Source organism: Penicillium coprophilum (genome assembly GCF_028826855.1).
Source record: "Penicillium coprophilum strain IBT 35676 chromosome Unknown utg000006l_segment0_segment0, whole genome shotgun sequence".
In the NCBI taxonomy this organism is placed as follows: Eukaryota; Fungi; Ascomycota; class Eurotiomycetes; order Eurotiales; family Aspergillaceae; genus Penicillium; species Penicillium coprophilum.
In genome coordinates this window covers 3,025,583-3,040,395 of record NW_026622725.1, presented here as the reverse complement: position 1 = coordinate 3,040,395, position 14,813 = coordinate 3,025,583, and the positions used below count along the sequence as shown (strand labels likewise).

The following is a 14,813-nucleotide window of genomic DNA, read 5'->3' as shown; positions in this document are numbered from 1 at the left end:
TCAATTTCTCTAATAGGCTCCGGGCAAAATCTGAATAAGTTGTCTTGATTTGATTTTTTGAAAGGTTGGGAATTAACCGCCCCATTGGCCAATTTTCCTGTCAGGCCTCCAACATTGAGTGCCTGATATATTTGGCCTCAATCCCATGTCATATTTAGAAAGATTCATGTCACAAAGCATGCTAGCTTCCCTTTCTATTTCTGCCGTCTATTTCTATAACTGGCAAGGCGAAGAAAAACATCTTCAGGAGATTTAAGGAGAACCTCCGAAAAGACTGCTTGAAAGACCGCTTGAGAGCGCTGGAGATATGACAAGTCCGCATAAAACATAAACGGCCGTCTACTCTCGTTCACTTTACTTAGATTATGAATGCCAGGGACCCTCTTCCCACTAAGGTACTTTGGCTAAGTCTCTCGCTGGTCAAGTTTCTCAATGGACGGTGTGAATTACTGTGGAGATACACACAGCCAAGTCGCACATTAACCCTTCTGTACAAAACTACCCTTGCGCACACCCCAAGCCGAGCAGCTCAGAAACCACACAGTCACCCTTATCCCTGGGACTTTCTCGTATGAATGTGTCTACTTTTGCTACAATTACACGCTAATAATTGAGTACATCATAAGTCACTTCAAGAAGGTCAAATGAGAAGGCTTAATTTGATTGAAGAGAGCATAGGTCAGATACAAAGATCATAAACAATGACAAAAAAAACCCCCATGCAACAGAGCACCTGCTTCTCAAATCAATCACCATGCCAAAAGCTCTTTCTGAGATCCACAGGCCAAAGATGCACAAATCTGCTCATCTTTCTCGCTGATTCCTGCGTTACATGATACCTTCGGCTTGGCCGGCCAGATCTCCCGCCCTTCAGATCTCTCACGCTCAAAGTGCTCTGTGATGACGTCGCGAACTGTGCTCTGGAAAAATAGCGGGGCCTTCTCATACTTGGGGTGAAGCTCGCCACTCGTAAAGACATTTCGATCAAGGTTCTTTTGAGCATTGTTGCAAAGAACTTTGTCCTCTCCCATCACGCGCGCGTACATATCGCTGATAAGCTTGAAGTCCGTTTCGGATGAATTTCGGTTTCGGTAGATTTCGTAGGCCATCTTTGAGCTCTTGGGGCTTGAGGGGAGGAATTTCTGGATCATGATAAAATGCGGCCTGTATGTGTTAGACAATTTGCTTATTGGAGAAGCATAGGTTGAGAAATCCTTACGAGACGACCATGGCAGACATGGGGAAGTAATAAGTACTGGCAGTGTAAAGACCCTTCTCAATTTGCTCTGGTGTAGACTCGCAATGATGTTGGATGTGTCCATCTTTGAGATCGCTGTCGAAAGATTCAAGGTTGAGGAATTCAGGAATATCCGCGTGCGTTGTAGGGCAGTGGTAGCATTCATTGAAGTTGTCAGCCAGAATCTTCCAGTTATAGTCACCTTCGAGTGCATAAGAGTGGTCAAGGTCATAGTCGTCAAAGTTGTAGGCTTTGTACCGTTCTTGCTTGTCGACGTCCCGGAAATGATCCTCCCATGACACTTCTGGGACTTCATTCGCATCCATATTGACCCAGATGAAGCCATTCACATCAACCTTGAGGTGAATTCTGAAAAGACCATTTTGCTCCTTATCGAAATTACTCAGCTCTTGGTACTTGGTAGCTTTGGCAAGTTTGCCGTTCAGTCCGTAAGACCAGCCGTGGTATCGACAAGCGAGGATTTGGGAATTTCCAGAGTCCTCTTTCTCAACGACCGGGTACGCCCGGTGTCTGCACACGTTGTGGAATGCATTGATGTTGCCCTGTCGATCACGAGTGATGATAAAGTCGAAACCTGCAACCTCGTAGCGGAGCCAGTCCCCAGCGTTCTTAACCCGCATGCTGTGGGTTATGAAGAGCCATCTCTTCGAGAATATAGCTCGGCGCTCCAACTCATACATCTCTGGTGAAGTGTACCAAGATGCAGGCAAGGCACGAACTGGGGATGCTTTGGTTTCATCCTTGGGGGTAGGGGCATTGAAGCCAAAATAACTGAACATTGAAGCCATGGCGAAGTAAGAAGGGATCCCAATAGTAAATGTCTTCAGGTTTTATTGCTTTATTCGCCTTCCTGATGATCAATTTATATGTCCCAAGGAGATGTTTGCTATCGGACTGTCAGTCACATCTATACTCCGATCATATGGACGGGCAAATTCCAATCTGGTAGGGTAACCCATCGTGAGGCGGGTTGATCTTCCAAGAACAGACATCGAACCCGCCAACCCGCCAATCTGTCACTATAGTACTACAATCTGTACTACACGTCGGGGTATTAAACGCCATGATGCATTATCTGGCCAAATTTCAAACCCGATATTTACTCTAGTCAATGCTACAGCACGTTGTTTGGAAGTGGGCACGCATATCTCGAACGCCGATCGGGTTCTACAGCCAATGGAAATTCGCATGGATAATCTGCATGAGTCCTCGGTCTCGAGCTATACGGGGTAATGCCGATTGCATCACGAGGACTCTGTTTTAACTGTGAATATTAGTGACTTTCGCGATCAGACCAAATACCTTTACTAGTATGGAGTGCTAAGAAGAGTCCTGACCCCCTTGCCATGTCTAATGATTAACTAGAACAAAAGGTGATCTCAAATTTGTTTAAAATTGGACTCAGAAAAGATTGATTTCAAGCACATATATGTAGGAGATCAGGGAGACAATACCTTTCCAGCTCAAGTTCATAGAAAATGTGGCTGAAAAGACACGTCACACGACTTTGTATCGCTCAAGCGAGTCTGGCATGATATTTCATTGTTGCTAATATAAATACGACAAGATTAAAAACATATACCAGGTCAACAACAAACAAAAACAAAAGAAGTCGTCCCTCGTGTCACATACGTGGACGAAAGGGCAAACTTAGGCAATAGGTTCCCAATAGGTTTATGAGGCAGTATACACCTTAGAAATGTCTTAGCCATTGCCTAGTATAGGCCCTCACTGTATCTGCTACCATACCGTCCCGGTCTACGGAGTACTGGTGATTTTCTTAAAAGGAACTTTGGATAATGTCATGTTGAACCTCCAGGCTAGCATCAAGAGTCGTGCTTCTTTGCATCACGCAATTCACCGCGCTCTTTCACTAAATTCGAAATCCCCATGCCGACATCACCACCGAGCTTCGCGAATCCCTGGATCACACCCTCACGGTCCCCGGGCCGCATTTCCTGGCTCATCTTGAACTTACCCTGAAGCTTGGTGATCCGAATCTCAATCCCAACAATGTTCTTCTTCAGGAGATCAGTGTACGACGTAGGCGCATCGGATACCTGCCACGGCTCCGGTTTTTCGCCACCAGTGTACCCCATGACTGACTTCTCCCCATGCTGCGAAAGGTCATGCAATTGCTTCGCGAGGAACGCGCCGGTCTCGGGGGTCTTGGAATCATAGTATAGCGACATCTTGCCATATGCTTGCACGGCGGAGTAATTCCACGTGGGTACGACCTTCCCTGTATCTGGCTTTGTCTCAACGTAGAATTTGGGAGTCACGTAATGGTCGTGCTTGCCATTGAAGAGCACCAGGACGTCGTCGTCGAGTTCGAGAACATTCGGTGGCTTGTCATCCACGGCCTCCATCATTGTCTTGACTTGAGGGTTCTGCTTGGCGATATGGGCGCGGAGGTAGGGATCCGTCTTGCCTGATTCCTCTGGGAAATCCACAACAAATGGGGCATGGGTACATTGTAGGAAGTCTTGCTGGGAGGAGTTCATGCCGGTGATCAAAATCCCGAGTGGGTTCTGCCGGATGAAATGGAGCAAGACCTCTGTGTCTTTCTCCTCGTGGGCGCTTTGGAAGAACATGTCGAAAGTAGCCGGCAGCTGAAATGTAGGTTGTCAGGTTGTCAGGAGAAAGGAGAAAGATAGAAAGTTGGGAAGGCAATTGTGTAAAACCCCGATAATGGCCAGCCAAGACCCCTCCCCCTCCAAAATCTCACATTATCATATCGTTGATTTGTTATCAGCGGCCAAGGATTCGTGCGCTAAAGGCATGCCCAGCATCTGCAGAAACCCGGTGGGGCGGGAAGGCGCAGGTACTTGGACATTTCCCGGATTATCAAAGTTCCGGAGAGAGGATTCACATCTTATGAAATTTACAATATACCTTTCTAGATATATTTTTTATATTCAAAGAGTTATATTAATAATAACTATTATAAGGTAAATATTATAAATATGAGATAAAGTAAGAAGGGTGGCAGTAGTATACAGTTATGTAGATAGATACACTAAGATATATAACAATATCATTTTATTCCTCCGTACATAAATATGAATAAAATTAATCAGAAATTTCTAGGATAGCTACTTCCACCCTTGATAGGTATTGACCAGAGAACTGAAATTAAACCACTTTGAAAACATATCTAGAAAAGGTGTATCATAAGGGTGATTAATTGATTTTTCTAGGTAATATGTTATGTATACTGTTGTGGAAGAATAGATAGGCCGAAGGACCGGGGAGGTAAATAAGAGTGATAAAGATGAGTTTGTAACTAAATAGTGACGATTATATAGTAAACTGGTTACGCTACCTACCCATGGCCAGGTGCAGTGGGTGGCGTAACCAAATCCTACATGGGTACTCATGCTCAGTATTATAACCCATCCTCTACTGGGACCCGGAGATTTGATTCATATTGCACCTATGATTGGCAGTGGAATACACCTGAGCTTCATGGTGATTGCTCCGAAATATGAAATCATAATTAGTGTGGTGCCCAAAGGAACTGGTGGGCGCCCCTACTAGGCCGAGTATGACGGCAGGCTGTTGGTATCTAGGCCTAACGATACAACTATGTTCGAGTGTGGGACTTGAGATCAAACATACAACATACCATACCAGAAGGATCAGATAACGTGTTGAAATCACTCGCCATTTTCGTACCTGGAAGACTGATAGCTTTCGCCTTCTGGGCAAAGGAATTCGCCTTTGGGATAGGCAGATAGACAACAGCTTGGCTGAACTGTATAGCCGCCCCGAAAAAACGTCAACCGTGATATTTTCCCCTAATGAGAATTTGTATTCAACGTTGCTTTGAGCTCTACAGAAGGCAGGCTTTGCCAAATATGATCATAGCTCATTGGCGCGGAGGATGAGCTTCCGAGACTGATGCAAAGTCAACAAAAGACGCTCCATGGCTCTCTGGGGGTTCAGTTAGGTAAGAAAACCGTCCCGAGGTCTAGAGAGGGCTGCCTGGGATGGCTACGTGGCAACCAAGGTTATCTAGGTACCATTACTAGGTACTTATTGGGTACTATCCATGGACGTAGGTAGCACTGCTGGGAGAGTTGTTGCTGACTTCGAATACGGCTTGAGTGACTACCAGCACATGTGGGTATCAACTGAGCCCAATTTTGCCAGAGAATCGTTCATTCGATACATAAGATGGGGCGACAAAAAGAGGGTATAGAATGAGAATTGCAAAAAGAAGCCAGCATAGAAGCCCCAAAAGGAACTATAACCAAGACTCCATCGCTTCAAAACAAAAGCCACCTGCGTTACAACATGAAAATGCGCCGATTTTTGATTGTCAGAAGGCCACAAGACCCCCGGCACACAACAACCGAAATCTCAATGAGGGTGAATCAATAAAAGGAGAGTATAGTATCAATCAAACAGAGCAATGCGCGGAGGTCAACGTTCAGGCAATCCACGACCGTAGCTCGAGCGGCACATCCTCCATTGTTGACATCGTAGTTCGTTATCATCTTCGCCATCCATAAAACATTAGACCATTACATTGATGCAAGACTAGCAGATCCGGCAGCCGCGGATCCCCAGCGCAGTTTTCGCAGTCCGCCCCGGACTGCTTCCTGCCCACACCCCGTGGAGGGGCGAGGACCAGGAACACCATCTCCCATCATTCCAACCTCAACTCTTCCGACCTCACGGCCGATCATATATCCCGCGGAAAAGCTGATTGCGGAGAATAGAACGACAACTCCGGCGCTGATGACCCATGTCATGATCGTGGGGCTGACTGGCGCGGTCGGATCTGTCATACTCATGCGACGACTCTTCTTCGAGGCAGCAGTGCGGTCTTTAGGGGAACTGGAACGGCGCTTTACTTTGGAGACAGATGGATCAGATGATACTGACGGCACTCTGAGATGTCTCTGTGGTGCCCCTATAGACGGACTTGTTTCTGGATATTGCGGCGATGATGTGGTCTCTTCATCGCTACTCTCTCCCATAGCAACGGAAGCACCTACTAGTCGGAATGAAGCGGGGTGATCACCCCCCCGAGGGAGCAGCTTGGGTAGGTGATGGTCTATGATCATTCTTCGGAAGGCCTCTGGCGGCAGCAGCACATGAAAGAAGTGTTGACAGGCTGGCACGAAGAGCGGCATCGTGGTCGGTATGATGGGAAGGGGATATCATATTGTAAGGGCTGTGCTGATATTGAGTTCTGCGCGATGATCGCGAACTGGGATAAGAATCTCTTCGAGGGGCTGCACGGTGAGTAGACGGGACACTAGGTTGAGTACGCCGAGAAGTCCATCCAGGTTCCGACGTGGCCGGTGGGTGAGTAAATATGTTTGGCTGAGGTACGAAAGGGGATGGGCTGATTCCCATACCCAAGGCAGTAGAAGTATCATCTTCATCATCACTGGAGGCAGCATCTGAACCAGAGGGCTGTGCAGAGCGTGCAGACAATGCAGGCGGAGGCGTTGGGCGGGTTATATCTTCATTCGAGCTGCTGAGAACGCGATCAGACTCGCTTTCACTCTCATCGTATTCCTCTTGACTGCTACTGGCTTGGCTGGCATCCCGCGATGCGTAGTCCACCTGGGCTGTGGTGATAGCAGCAAGGTGTTGTAGACGACGTCGCCTATTGCGGCGCTGGTATGTCCCCAATTCTCCATGTTCGACTTGTAAGCCGGTGGTGATTATATCTTCATTCGTGGCAGCAGAGGAGAAGGAGGATGAGGATGGTTGCGAAGATACGTCAATCCAAGAATCTATGTAGTACCGTAGTGAGTACATTATGGAAATGGGGCAACTTTGTGTATGAAAACTCATTGGTAGGGGAGGTACCAGTCGGATTATAAAAAAGACTACATACCCTCTGATCTCATGGGGGCCGCACCAGATGACTGGGGCTGACCGTTATCTCGCGGCTGATGGCCATCCGTCATCCGACTTGCGGCTCTAGGCTCACGCACCTGACCGAGCAGATAGTGATTCGGTTGCATAGCCAGAGAGTTGAAGGAATATGAGAGGGAGTATGTGAATAGAAATATGAAAGAGAGGGGATCAGGCCACTCTGGAGTATAATAGAGCGGTCAAGTAGATGTGGGGTTATCTTATCAAATGTAGATCACCGATGCCCAAGGTAAGGGTTGTATACTCTTTTCTGTCCACAAGAATTAGAAGATAAAGGGAACAAAATAGGTAGATTAATCTTCAGAGATAGAAAAGGACAGTGACAGAAGAAAGATGAAGAAAGCTCCCAGGTGGAAAGAATCGATGTGATGAGGTGATCAGCAGACCGAACAGGTGATTTGCAGCTCGTGACAAGGCAATAGACGAAAGACGATGCGTGGAGATCGTCAGTGGGAGGTGGCGAGGGTTTGATTCTGGAATGTTGTGATTCGAGAAACTTGCAAAGAGACGTTCTTTCATCAACAAGTCGATGAAAGAAGCACAAATCAACCAATGTACAAAATACTTTGGGCAAGACAAAGGATCTTGGGAGAAGGCGGAATCTGGCGGCAATATACTCCCCGATGGTTACACATGCATGGAGTACGGGGTACGGGGCATGGAGTACACTAGGACAAGATACAAAGTAGATCAGAATGAAAATTGAAATGATGTATCATATTAAGATACCCGAGCTAAGATCATATTACACATAATTAAACACGAACTTTTTTTCCTCTCAAAGCAAACCTGAGACCCATGGACACCGATATGTTGCGGAAATCAAACGTATGCAGAAAACATCAAGTTCAGAAGGTGACCTTGGTACCCTTGTACTCAGGGATGCTACCCTTGCCCTTGTTAAGGCCACCACGGCCACCACGGTCGCCGAAGCCACCGCGGCCACCGCCGCGACCACCACCACCGCGTCCACCGAAGCCACCGCCGCCGCCGCGACCACCGAAGCCGCCACGGCCACCACCGCGACCACCACCACGGCCGCCGAAGCCACCACGGTCACCACCGGCAGGGCGGGGAGTAGAGAAGTCAAGACGGATAGAGCGGCCCTCGAGCTCGTGGCCGTTGAGAGCAGCGTGGGCAGCCTTGGCCTCATCGATAGAAGAGAACTGGACGTAACCGAAGCCCTTGGGGCGGCCGGTCTCCTGCTCAGTGGGGAGACGGATTCCGAGAATGGAACCTTGGGCACCGAAGACCTCGTGGAGGGCATCCTCAGTGGCGCTGAAGGGAAGGTTGCCAACGAAGAGGGTGTCGCTCTCGGGGCTGGTGGAGTCACCGTAAGAGCGAGCACGATCCTGGGAGCGGTCGGCAGGGGGGGTTGGCCTGACGGGGAGCGGCGTAGTCGAGGTTGATGGTGCGACCATCAAGATCGGTACCCTTCTTAGCCTCCATAGCCTTGGCGGCATCGGCAGCGTTGGTGAACTCAACGTAGCCGAAGCCACGGGAGCGGCCAGTCTCGCGGTCGGTGACAATGCGGACACCGGAAAGCTCACCGAACTCGGAGAACTCACGCTGGAGCCACTCCTCATCGACGTTCCAGGACAGGTTGCCGATGAACAGGTTGGCGACAGCACCCTCGGGGGCATCCTCGGTCTTGGACTTCTTGGCAGCGGCAGCAGGCTCCTCATCAGCCTTGCGCTTCTTGGAGACAGGGGTCTCCTCGGAGTCGGAGTCAGAGTCAGAGCTGTCGGAGTCGGAACCAGACTCAGAGTCAGAAGAAGCCTTCTTGGCCTCGGACTCAGACTCAGAAGAGTCAGAATCGGAGTCAGAATCGGAAGACTCGGCCTTCTTCTCGGCCTTCTTGGGAGCGGGCTTCTCCTCCTCGGACTCGGAAGAGTCAGAGTCAGAGTCGGAGTCGGAAGACTCGGCCTTCTTCTCAGCCTTCTTGGGAGCGGGCTTCTCCTCCTCGGACTCGGAAGAGTCAGAGTCAGAGTCAGAGTCGGAAGAGTCGGAAGACTCAGCCTTGGCAGCGACCTTCTTCTCGGCCTTCTTAGGGGCGGGCTTCTCATCCTCGGACTCAGACTCGGACTCGGAGCTAGAGGAAGCATCCTTCATATCCTCATCGGACTCAGACTCAGACTCGGAGGAGCTGGGGGTGGGCTCCTTCTTCTTGTTCTTCTTGGAGGCCTTCTCCTTGGTTGCGACCTTGCTGGCAATGGCCTTGCTCTTGGCGGCGGGGGACTGAGAAGCCTTGGTGACACCGGAATCCTTGACCTTGTTCAAGGCCTTGGTGGCCTTGGCGCCCTTATCGGCGACCTTGGTAGATGTCTTGGACATTGTGAAAACTAGAGGCGAGACGAGGTGTTAGCGATTGCTTTACTAGAATTGAGGGGACTCATAGGGAGGGCTTGGGAGGCTGGCTTGTAGCTTGGGTAGGGTGGCACATACTGTTGTGACAAGTGAAATTCTTGTAGTATGTGCGGCAAAGCCCACGATCCCTCAAAGCACCCGTAGTATGGATGTTTAAAATGGAACAACAGCCCTCAGAAGAACTGCCAGGAGTGAACTAAATCACAGCTGGACGTTAACCCACTACCCACGGACGGACAAGTTTTCAAGCCCACAAGCAACAGACAGCCAATACTGTCTAGAATATGTAACCCACGAGGAAGATGTCCCACAGAGCCCACAGAATAGATGTATTTCAAGCCCACAGCCCTCGGAGATATGACAAGCCCACAGAGTATCCGAACGAACTTACGAGATAAACCCACGCGACTGCGTTAGTTAGTGTGTATAGAGATCTCTTGAGTATTCAAGAGATGAGGCAAGTAAAGCAACCTGAAAAAGACTGCTTTTTGAAAGGGGAGAGAAAAAAAAGTAGAGAGGATAGGAAGAAGAAGAAGAAAAAAAGTGAAGAGCTGGGGGACCATCACCTCTGATAAGGAAAAATTTCTGGAAAAAAAATTCGGAGGCTGGCAGAACTACTCCGCCTGCCTATAACAGCTAGTCTAGAGAATTAGTCCAAACACTATGTGGGTACCTGTCCAGTGGCTGTTGACGACTCACAATCGCGTGTCAATTGGCGGTATCTTCTGTGTTTGCCTACGTATCAAGGCACAAGTCACACTCCTCATTTAGATACACACTTTGCTTTGACTCAGTCAATGGGACCATAAGTTCCCCTTTGGCCTTTACCACAATGGCACCTCCAACACCATCCTCGCATCGTCCCCGCAAGAAGAGAAAGGTTGCCATCTCCCCCGGCTCCAATAACAACTTGATCTTGGATCTAGGCGATGGGAAGCAGTCCCCAGCATTCCCGCTTGTCTCGTTCTTGTGGGCTGCTCGGGCTGGTGTTTCTCAATGGCTAATTCTCCCACTTGTGCTCATGGCCGTTGGTCTGTTCCGGTGGGCTGTGAGCTTATGGGGCTACTCTGGTATGCGATATTGTCTGTCTTTAGAAGTGGATGCAAAAATTGATACTCTTTAGGCTTCGGAGTTTCCCCAATGCACGGTGATTTCGAGGCGCAAAGACATTGGATGGAAATTACCACACATCTGCCTTTGGCAAAGTGGTATATATACGATTTGCAATACTGGGGTCTCGATTATCCACCATTGACCGCATATCACAGCTGGCTATTCGGAAAGATGTATACTACCCTCTACCCTCCCTGGAATTTATTGTGGAATCCTCAATGGCCTTCTGCTGACCTACTGGCCTGTGTAGTGGCTCCGCATTTGATCCAGCCTGGTTCGCCCTGGACGCCTCCCGAGGCTTCGAGGACCCCCGTTTGAAAGTATACATGCGCGCTACCGTCATTGTGTCCGAATACTTTGTGTTTATACCGGCCGTGGTCAATTTCCTCCGCCGCTATACTCGAATGCAAGGTGTTCATGCATGGTCAGCCTCGATTGCTCTCGTGGCAGTCCTCCTTCAGCCAGCGAACATCCTTATTGACCATGGCCATTTCCAATACAACACAGTCATGCTTGGATTGGTGGTTGCAAGCTTGGATGCTATCTTAGCGGGGCGTATGCTCTGGGCTTGCATTTTCTTCGTTGGTGCTCTGGGATTCAAACAAATGGCGTTGTACTATGCACCAGTCATGTTCGCCTATCTTCTCGGTGTTTGTATATTCCCTCGTATCAATATTCCCCGCCTTGTGAGCATAGCTTTCAGCACATTAGCTGCTTTTACTCTCCTGTTGGCTCCTCTACTGCTTGGTGCCTCCAATGATGAAGCTGGAAAGGCGTTTGCATCTTCTCCGGTACCGCCTCTGTTACAGGCAATTCCTATCCACTTGGACAAGGACTCTCTTATATATGGGCCATTATTCCAACTAACGCAGATCATTCATCGAGTGTTTCCCTTTGCGCGTGGTCTCTTTGAAGACAAAGTTGCCAACGCTTGGTGCGCCATTCACACTTTCTATAAGCTCACCCGCTTTGATGCTACGTTGTTGCAGCGCGCATCGCTCAGCGCCACATTGGCTTCAATCATTGTTCCCTGTGCAATCATCTTCCGCCACCCCCGGGCCTCGCTCCTCCTTCCCGCATTATCTGCCGTCTCCTGGGGATTTTTCTTGTTCTCTTTCCAAGTGCATGAAAAGAGTGTGTTATTGCCCCTGCTGCCGATGACCCTACTACTTGCTGGTAACGGGGGGCTGAGCAAAGAAACTCGCGCCTGGGTTGGTTGGGCCAACACACTTGGCTCGTGGACCATGTACCCTCTTCTCAAGCGTGACGAGCTCCGCGTTCCTTACATGGTTATGACTTTGCTTTGGGCCTATCTTCTCGGCTTGCCTCCTACTTCTTTCGAGACTTACCGAACTCGACCATCCTTTGAAGACTCAAATGCCCATTTTGAGCCCAGCAGTCTGACAACTCTCCTACACTTCGGTTTCTATTTGGCCATGATTGCCTGGCATGTCCTTGAGGCATTCGTGCCTCCGCCGCCCGGAAAGCCAGATCTTTGGGTGGTCTTGAATGCCCTGATCGGAGCTGCTGGATTCGGGATTGCCTATCTCTGGTGTATGTGGAAACTATACACCCAATGCCGCCAGATCAGTCGGCAGGCAACTGAGGAGGAAAGCCAGAAAAAGAAGCAGTGATTGTCTAGGTGGATGGCTGTACGATTTTTCAATGATACCCCATATTATGTGATTATCCAAAATGAGGCAGCAGAACTCTTCTTTCATTGATGTATTTTAATAACATAAATGATTCGATTTGAAATTTGTTCTTGATCGAAGAGGTGAGATGTTGTATTGGGAAACTCGTCCCTATCATGTAGAGTGCCACACTCTAGATTCCAATATGTCACAACCATGCTCTAAAAACAGACGATATCCAGGTAAAACAAGAAACTCCCGCCAATGAATTCTATGGTACAATGTTGTATAGTGGTAGGTAGTACAGCCGAGGCCATTGAGTCAGAGGACAAGTCTAGACCTTGAATCCGAATCCAGCCATGCAAGTCTTGTACTGCTCGATCGTAGACTTGCACTCCTGCTCAGGGTTTTCGGACTTGGAAAAGAGCATACAGTCATCGCGGGCGGTCTTCTCTGGCTTGCAGACGCAGCAGGGCTAAAATGGAGGCAGATTCAGTCGCTTGCGCTTGTTGGTTCGGGAGTATCAGGTCATACCTTGGGCTTCTCGGACTGCGCAGGCTGAGCGGGCGCTTGCTCGGGGGCAGCGGCGCTTTTCTCTATAGATAATTGTGTAAGTAAAAATCAGGGTCTTTCTCTGATATGTAGGACTGGTGTGTTGCGCAAGGACTCGGTCCGAGGTGGAGATAGGCATTGGTACTTACCATTTGAGGAACCGAAGAGCCAGGACATTGTGATGGATATGTAGGTGTATTTGAAAATTCAAGTAAATGGAAGATATCAAGAGAGTGTCAAGTACGTTGCCCAGGTGTGAACAAGTGCTTACAAGTGACCTGACACCATCGGACATTATTAATGGCTTATGCAGCGGAACTGGTCTCTGTGCTGAGCCGTAGATATTTTTTTTTTGTTATCAACAAACTTGCCTCCCCGGAGTCGCCTCTCCTGTTGCATTGACTGTTTCGGTTTTTCCTCCTATCCTTGGGTTTACTTGGGTCTCCTTATTGCTGGGATATTATCCGCCATTGAGCCTTCTCCTATCTACTTCCTTTTCTTATCTCAACATCCCACTTGAACAACTACCCCGCCATGGCCCCTCCCAAGGTCTTCTCCCTCGAGGGCAGAGTCCTCAAGCTCGACAGCGCAGAGGACATCAATGTGCACATTCAGCCCTTGATTGACAACACTGACTACACTGAAATTCGTCTTGGTGGGAACACACTTGGCATTGGCGCCTCCGAGCGTCTGGCCGAGGTCCTTAAGACCCAAAAGTGCCTCGAAGCTGCCTACCTCGACGACATCTTCACCGGTCGTCTCCTGACGGAAATTCCCACTGCTCTGAATGCGCTTCTAAACGCCATCCTCAAGATCTCGACTGTTCACACCGTGAACCTTAATGACAATGCTTTTGGTCTCAGAACTCAAGCCCCACTTATCGAATTCCTCTCGCGCCATGTGCCCCTCCGCCACCTCATTCTGAACAACAATGGACTCGGCCCTGCCGCTGGATCTCAGGTTGCCGATGCACTGTCAAAGCTGGCTGAGCGCAAGGAGGAAGCTCGCAACTGTGGTGAGGAGGTTGGACTGCTGGAGAGTGTTGTCTGCGGACGAAACCGCTTGGAGAATGGCAGTATGGAGGCATGGGCTCGGGCCTACAAGGCCCATGCGGCAGGTCTGAAGTCGGTCAAGATGACACAAAATGGTATCCGATCGGAGGGTATCTCCCACTTGTTGACAGAGGGTCTCTACCACGCGCACTCCCTGGAGGTCCTGGATCTGCAGGATAACACTTTCACCCATGTGGGTTCCGCTGCCCTGTCAAACGCCCTGTCTGGCTGGCCCTCTCTGCGCGAGCTTGGTGTCGGCGACTGTCTGCTTTCTGCCCGTGGTGGTGTCAAGGTTGCCCAGGCCTTGGCGGCCAACAAGAACCAGAAGCTTCAGACTTTGCGTCTTCAGTACAACGAGATGAAGGCGGAAGCTGTCAAGAGCTTCACACATGCAGCCAAGACTGCTCTCCCCAGCCTCCGTCGTGTCGAGCTCAACGGAAATATCTTCTCCGAGGAGGACCCCAACATTACTGACCTGCGTGAGCTCTTGGAGGCTCGACAGGAGGAGCACGGTACCGATGAGGACCCCGAGGATACATGGGGTCTTGACGACTTGGATGAACTCGAGGAGGAGGACTCGGAAGACGAGGATGAAGAAGAGGAAGAGGAAGAGGAGGAGGAAGCCAAGGCTGAGAAGGACCTCAAGGATGCCGAACTTGCCGAGGAAGAAAAGGTGGCTCAGAGAGCTGACAAGGACGTCGATGAACTGGCCGATGTCTTGGGCAAGACGGCTATCTAAACCTTTTGAGCTGTTGGACAATTGTCACTTCCATCAGTACCTGTCTTTCATCACGGATGTCTCATGGATCCAAATGTCACTCTGTATCACCGAAAGCTGAGAAACCAACGCCCTCCGCTTACTTGGTGTCCTCTTGGCCATCCATGGTCCCCCTCACGTGTCCACGGCCACTCACAAGCTTCGGGTATGAGGATCTG

The 14,813-nt window shown here is 49.5% G+C and overlaps 8 protein-coding genes across 8 annotated transcripts; 2 read left to right on the top strand and 6 right to left on the bottom strand.

Annotated features, from left to right (window-relative positions):
• Nucleotides 1–749: 749 nt before the first annotated feature.
• On the bottom strand, nt 750–2,046 carry N7500_010120 (aromatic ring-hydroxylating oxygenase subunit alpha; the record flags this gene model as incomplete). Its single annotated transcript, XM_056681258.1, has 2 exons — nt 750–1,164; nt 1,220–2,046. The coding sequence occupies 2 exons, from the start codon at nt 2,044–2,046 to the stop codon at nt 750–752; spliced, it is 1,242 nt and encodes a 413-aa protein (XP_056528640.1).
• A 1,038-nt stretch (nt 2,047–3,084) lies between these two features.
• Nucleotides 3,085–3,852, bottom strand: N7500_010119 (FMN-binding negative transcriptional regulator; the record flags this gene model as incomplete). Its single annotated transcript, XM_056681257.1, has 1 exon — nt 3,085–3,852. The coding sequence occupies one exon, from the start codon at nt 3,850–3,852 to the stop codon at nt 3,085–3,087; it is 768 nt and encodes a 255-aa protein (XP_056528639.1).
• A 1,935-nt stretch (nt 3,853–5,787) lies between these two features.
• On the bottom strand, nt 5,788–6,246 carry N7500_010118 (uncharacterized protein; the record flags this gene model as incomplete). The annotated part of the gene is made up of 1 exon (XM_056681256.1): nt 5,788–6,246. The coding sequence occupies one exon, from the start codon at nt 6,244–6,246 to the stop codon at nt 5,788–5,790; it is 459 nt and encodes a 152-aa protein (XP_056528638.1).
• A 40-nt stretch (nt 6,247–6,286) lies between these two features.
• N7500_010117 (uncharacterized protein) lies at nt 6,287–7,039 on the bottom strand (the record flags this gene model as incomplete). Its single annotated transcript, XM_056681255.1, has 1 exon — nt 6,287–7,039. The coding sequence occupies one exon, from the start codon at nt 7,037–7,039 to the stop codon at nt 6,287–6,289; it is 753 nt and encodes a 250-aa protein (XP_056528637.1).
• Nucleotides 7,040–8,007: 968 nt separating this feature from the next.
• Nucleotides 8,008–9,493, bottom strand: N7500_010116 (putative nucleolin protein Nsr1; the record flags this gene model as incomplete). Its single annotated transcript, XM_056681254.1, is given in 2 exon segments — nt 8,008–8,479; nt 8,493–9,493. The coding sequence occupies 2 exon segments, from the start codon at nt 9,491–9,493 to the stop codon at nt 8,008–8,010; spliced, it is 1,473 nt and encodes a 490-aa protein (XP_056528636.1).
• An 865-nt stretch (nt 9,494–10,358) lies between these two features.
• On the top strand, nt 10,359–12,273 carry N7500_010115 (dolichyl-P-Glc:Man(9)GlcNAc(2)-PP-dolichol alpha-1,3-glucosyltransferase ALG6; the record flags this gene model as incomplete). Its single annotated transcript, XM_056681253.1, has 3 exons — nt 10,359–10,596; nt 10,650–10,812; nt 10,890–12,273. The coding sequence occupies 3 exons, from the start codon at nt 10,359–10,361 to the stop codon at nt 12,271–12,273; spliced, it is 1,785 nt and encodes a 594-aa protein (XP_056528635.1).
• Nucleotides 12,274–12,607: 334 nt separating this feature from the next.
• On the bottom strand, nt 12,608–13,002 carry N7500_010114 (copper metallochaperone COX17; the record flags this gene model as incomplete). Its single annotated transcript, XM_056681252.1, has 3 exons — nt 12,608–12,748; nt 12,808–12,869; nt 12,975–13,002. 3 exons carry the CDS (start codon nt 13,000–13,002, stop codon nt 12,608–12,610), a joined length of 231 nt encoding a protein of 76 aa, XP_056528634.1.
• Nucleotides 13,003–13,359: 357 nt separating this feature from the next.
• N7500_010113 (GTPase-activating protein RNA1) lies at nt 13,360–14,616 on the top strand (the record flags this gene model as incomplete). Its single annotated transcript, XM_056681251.1, has 1 exon — nt 13,360–14,616. The coding sequence occupies one exon, from the start codon at nt 13,360–13,362 to the stop codon at nt 14,614–14,616; it is 1,257 nt and encodes a 418-aa protein (XP_056528633.1).
• Between the last annotated feature and the right edge of the window lie 197 nt (nt 14,617–14,813).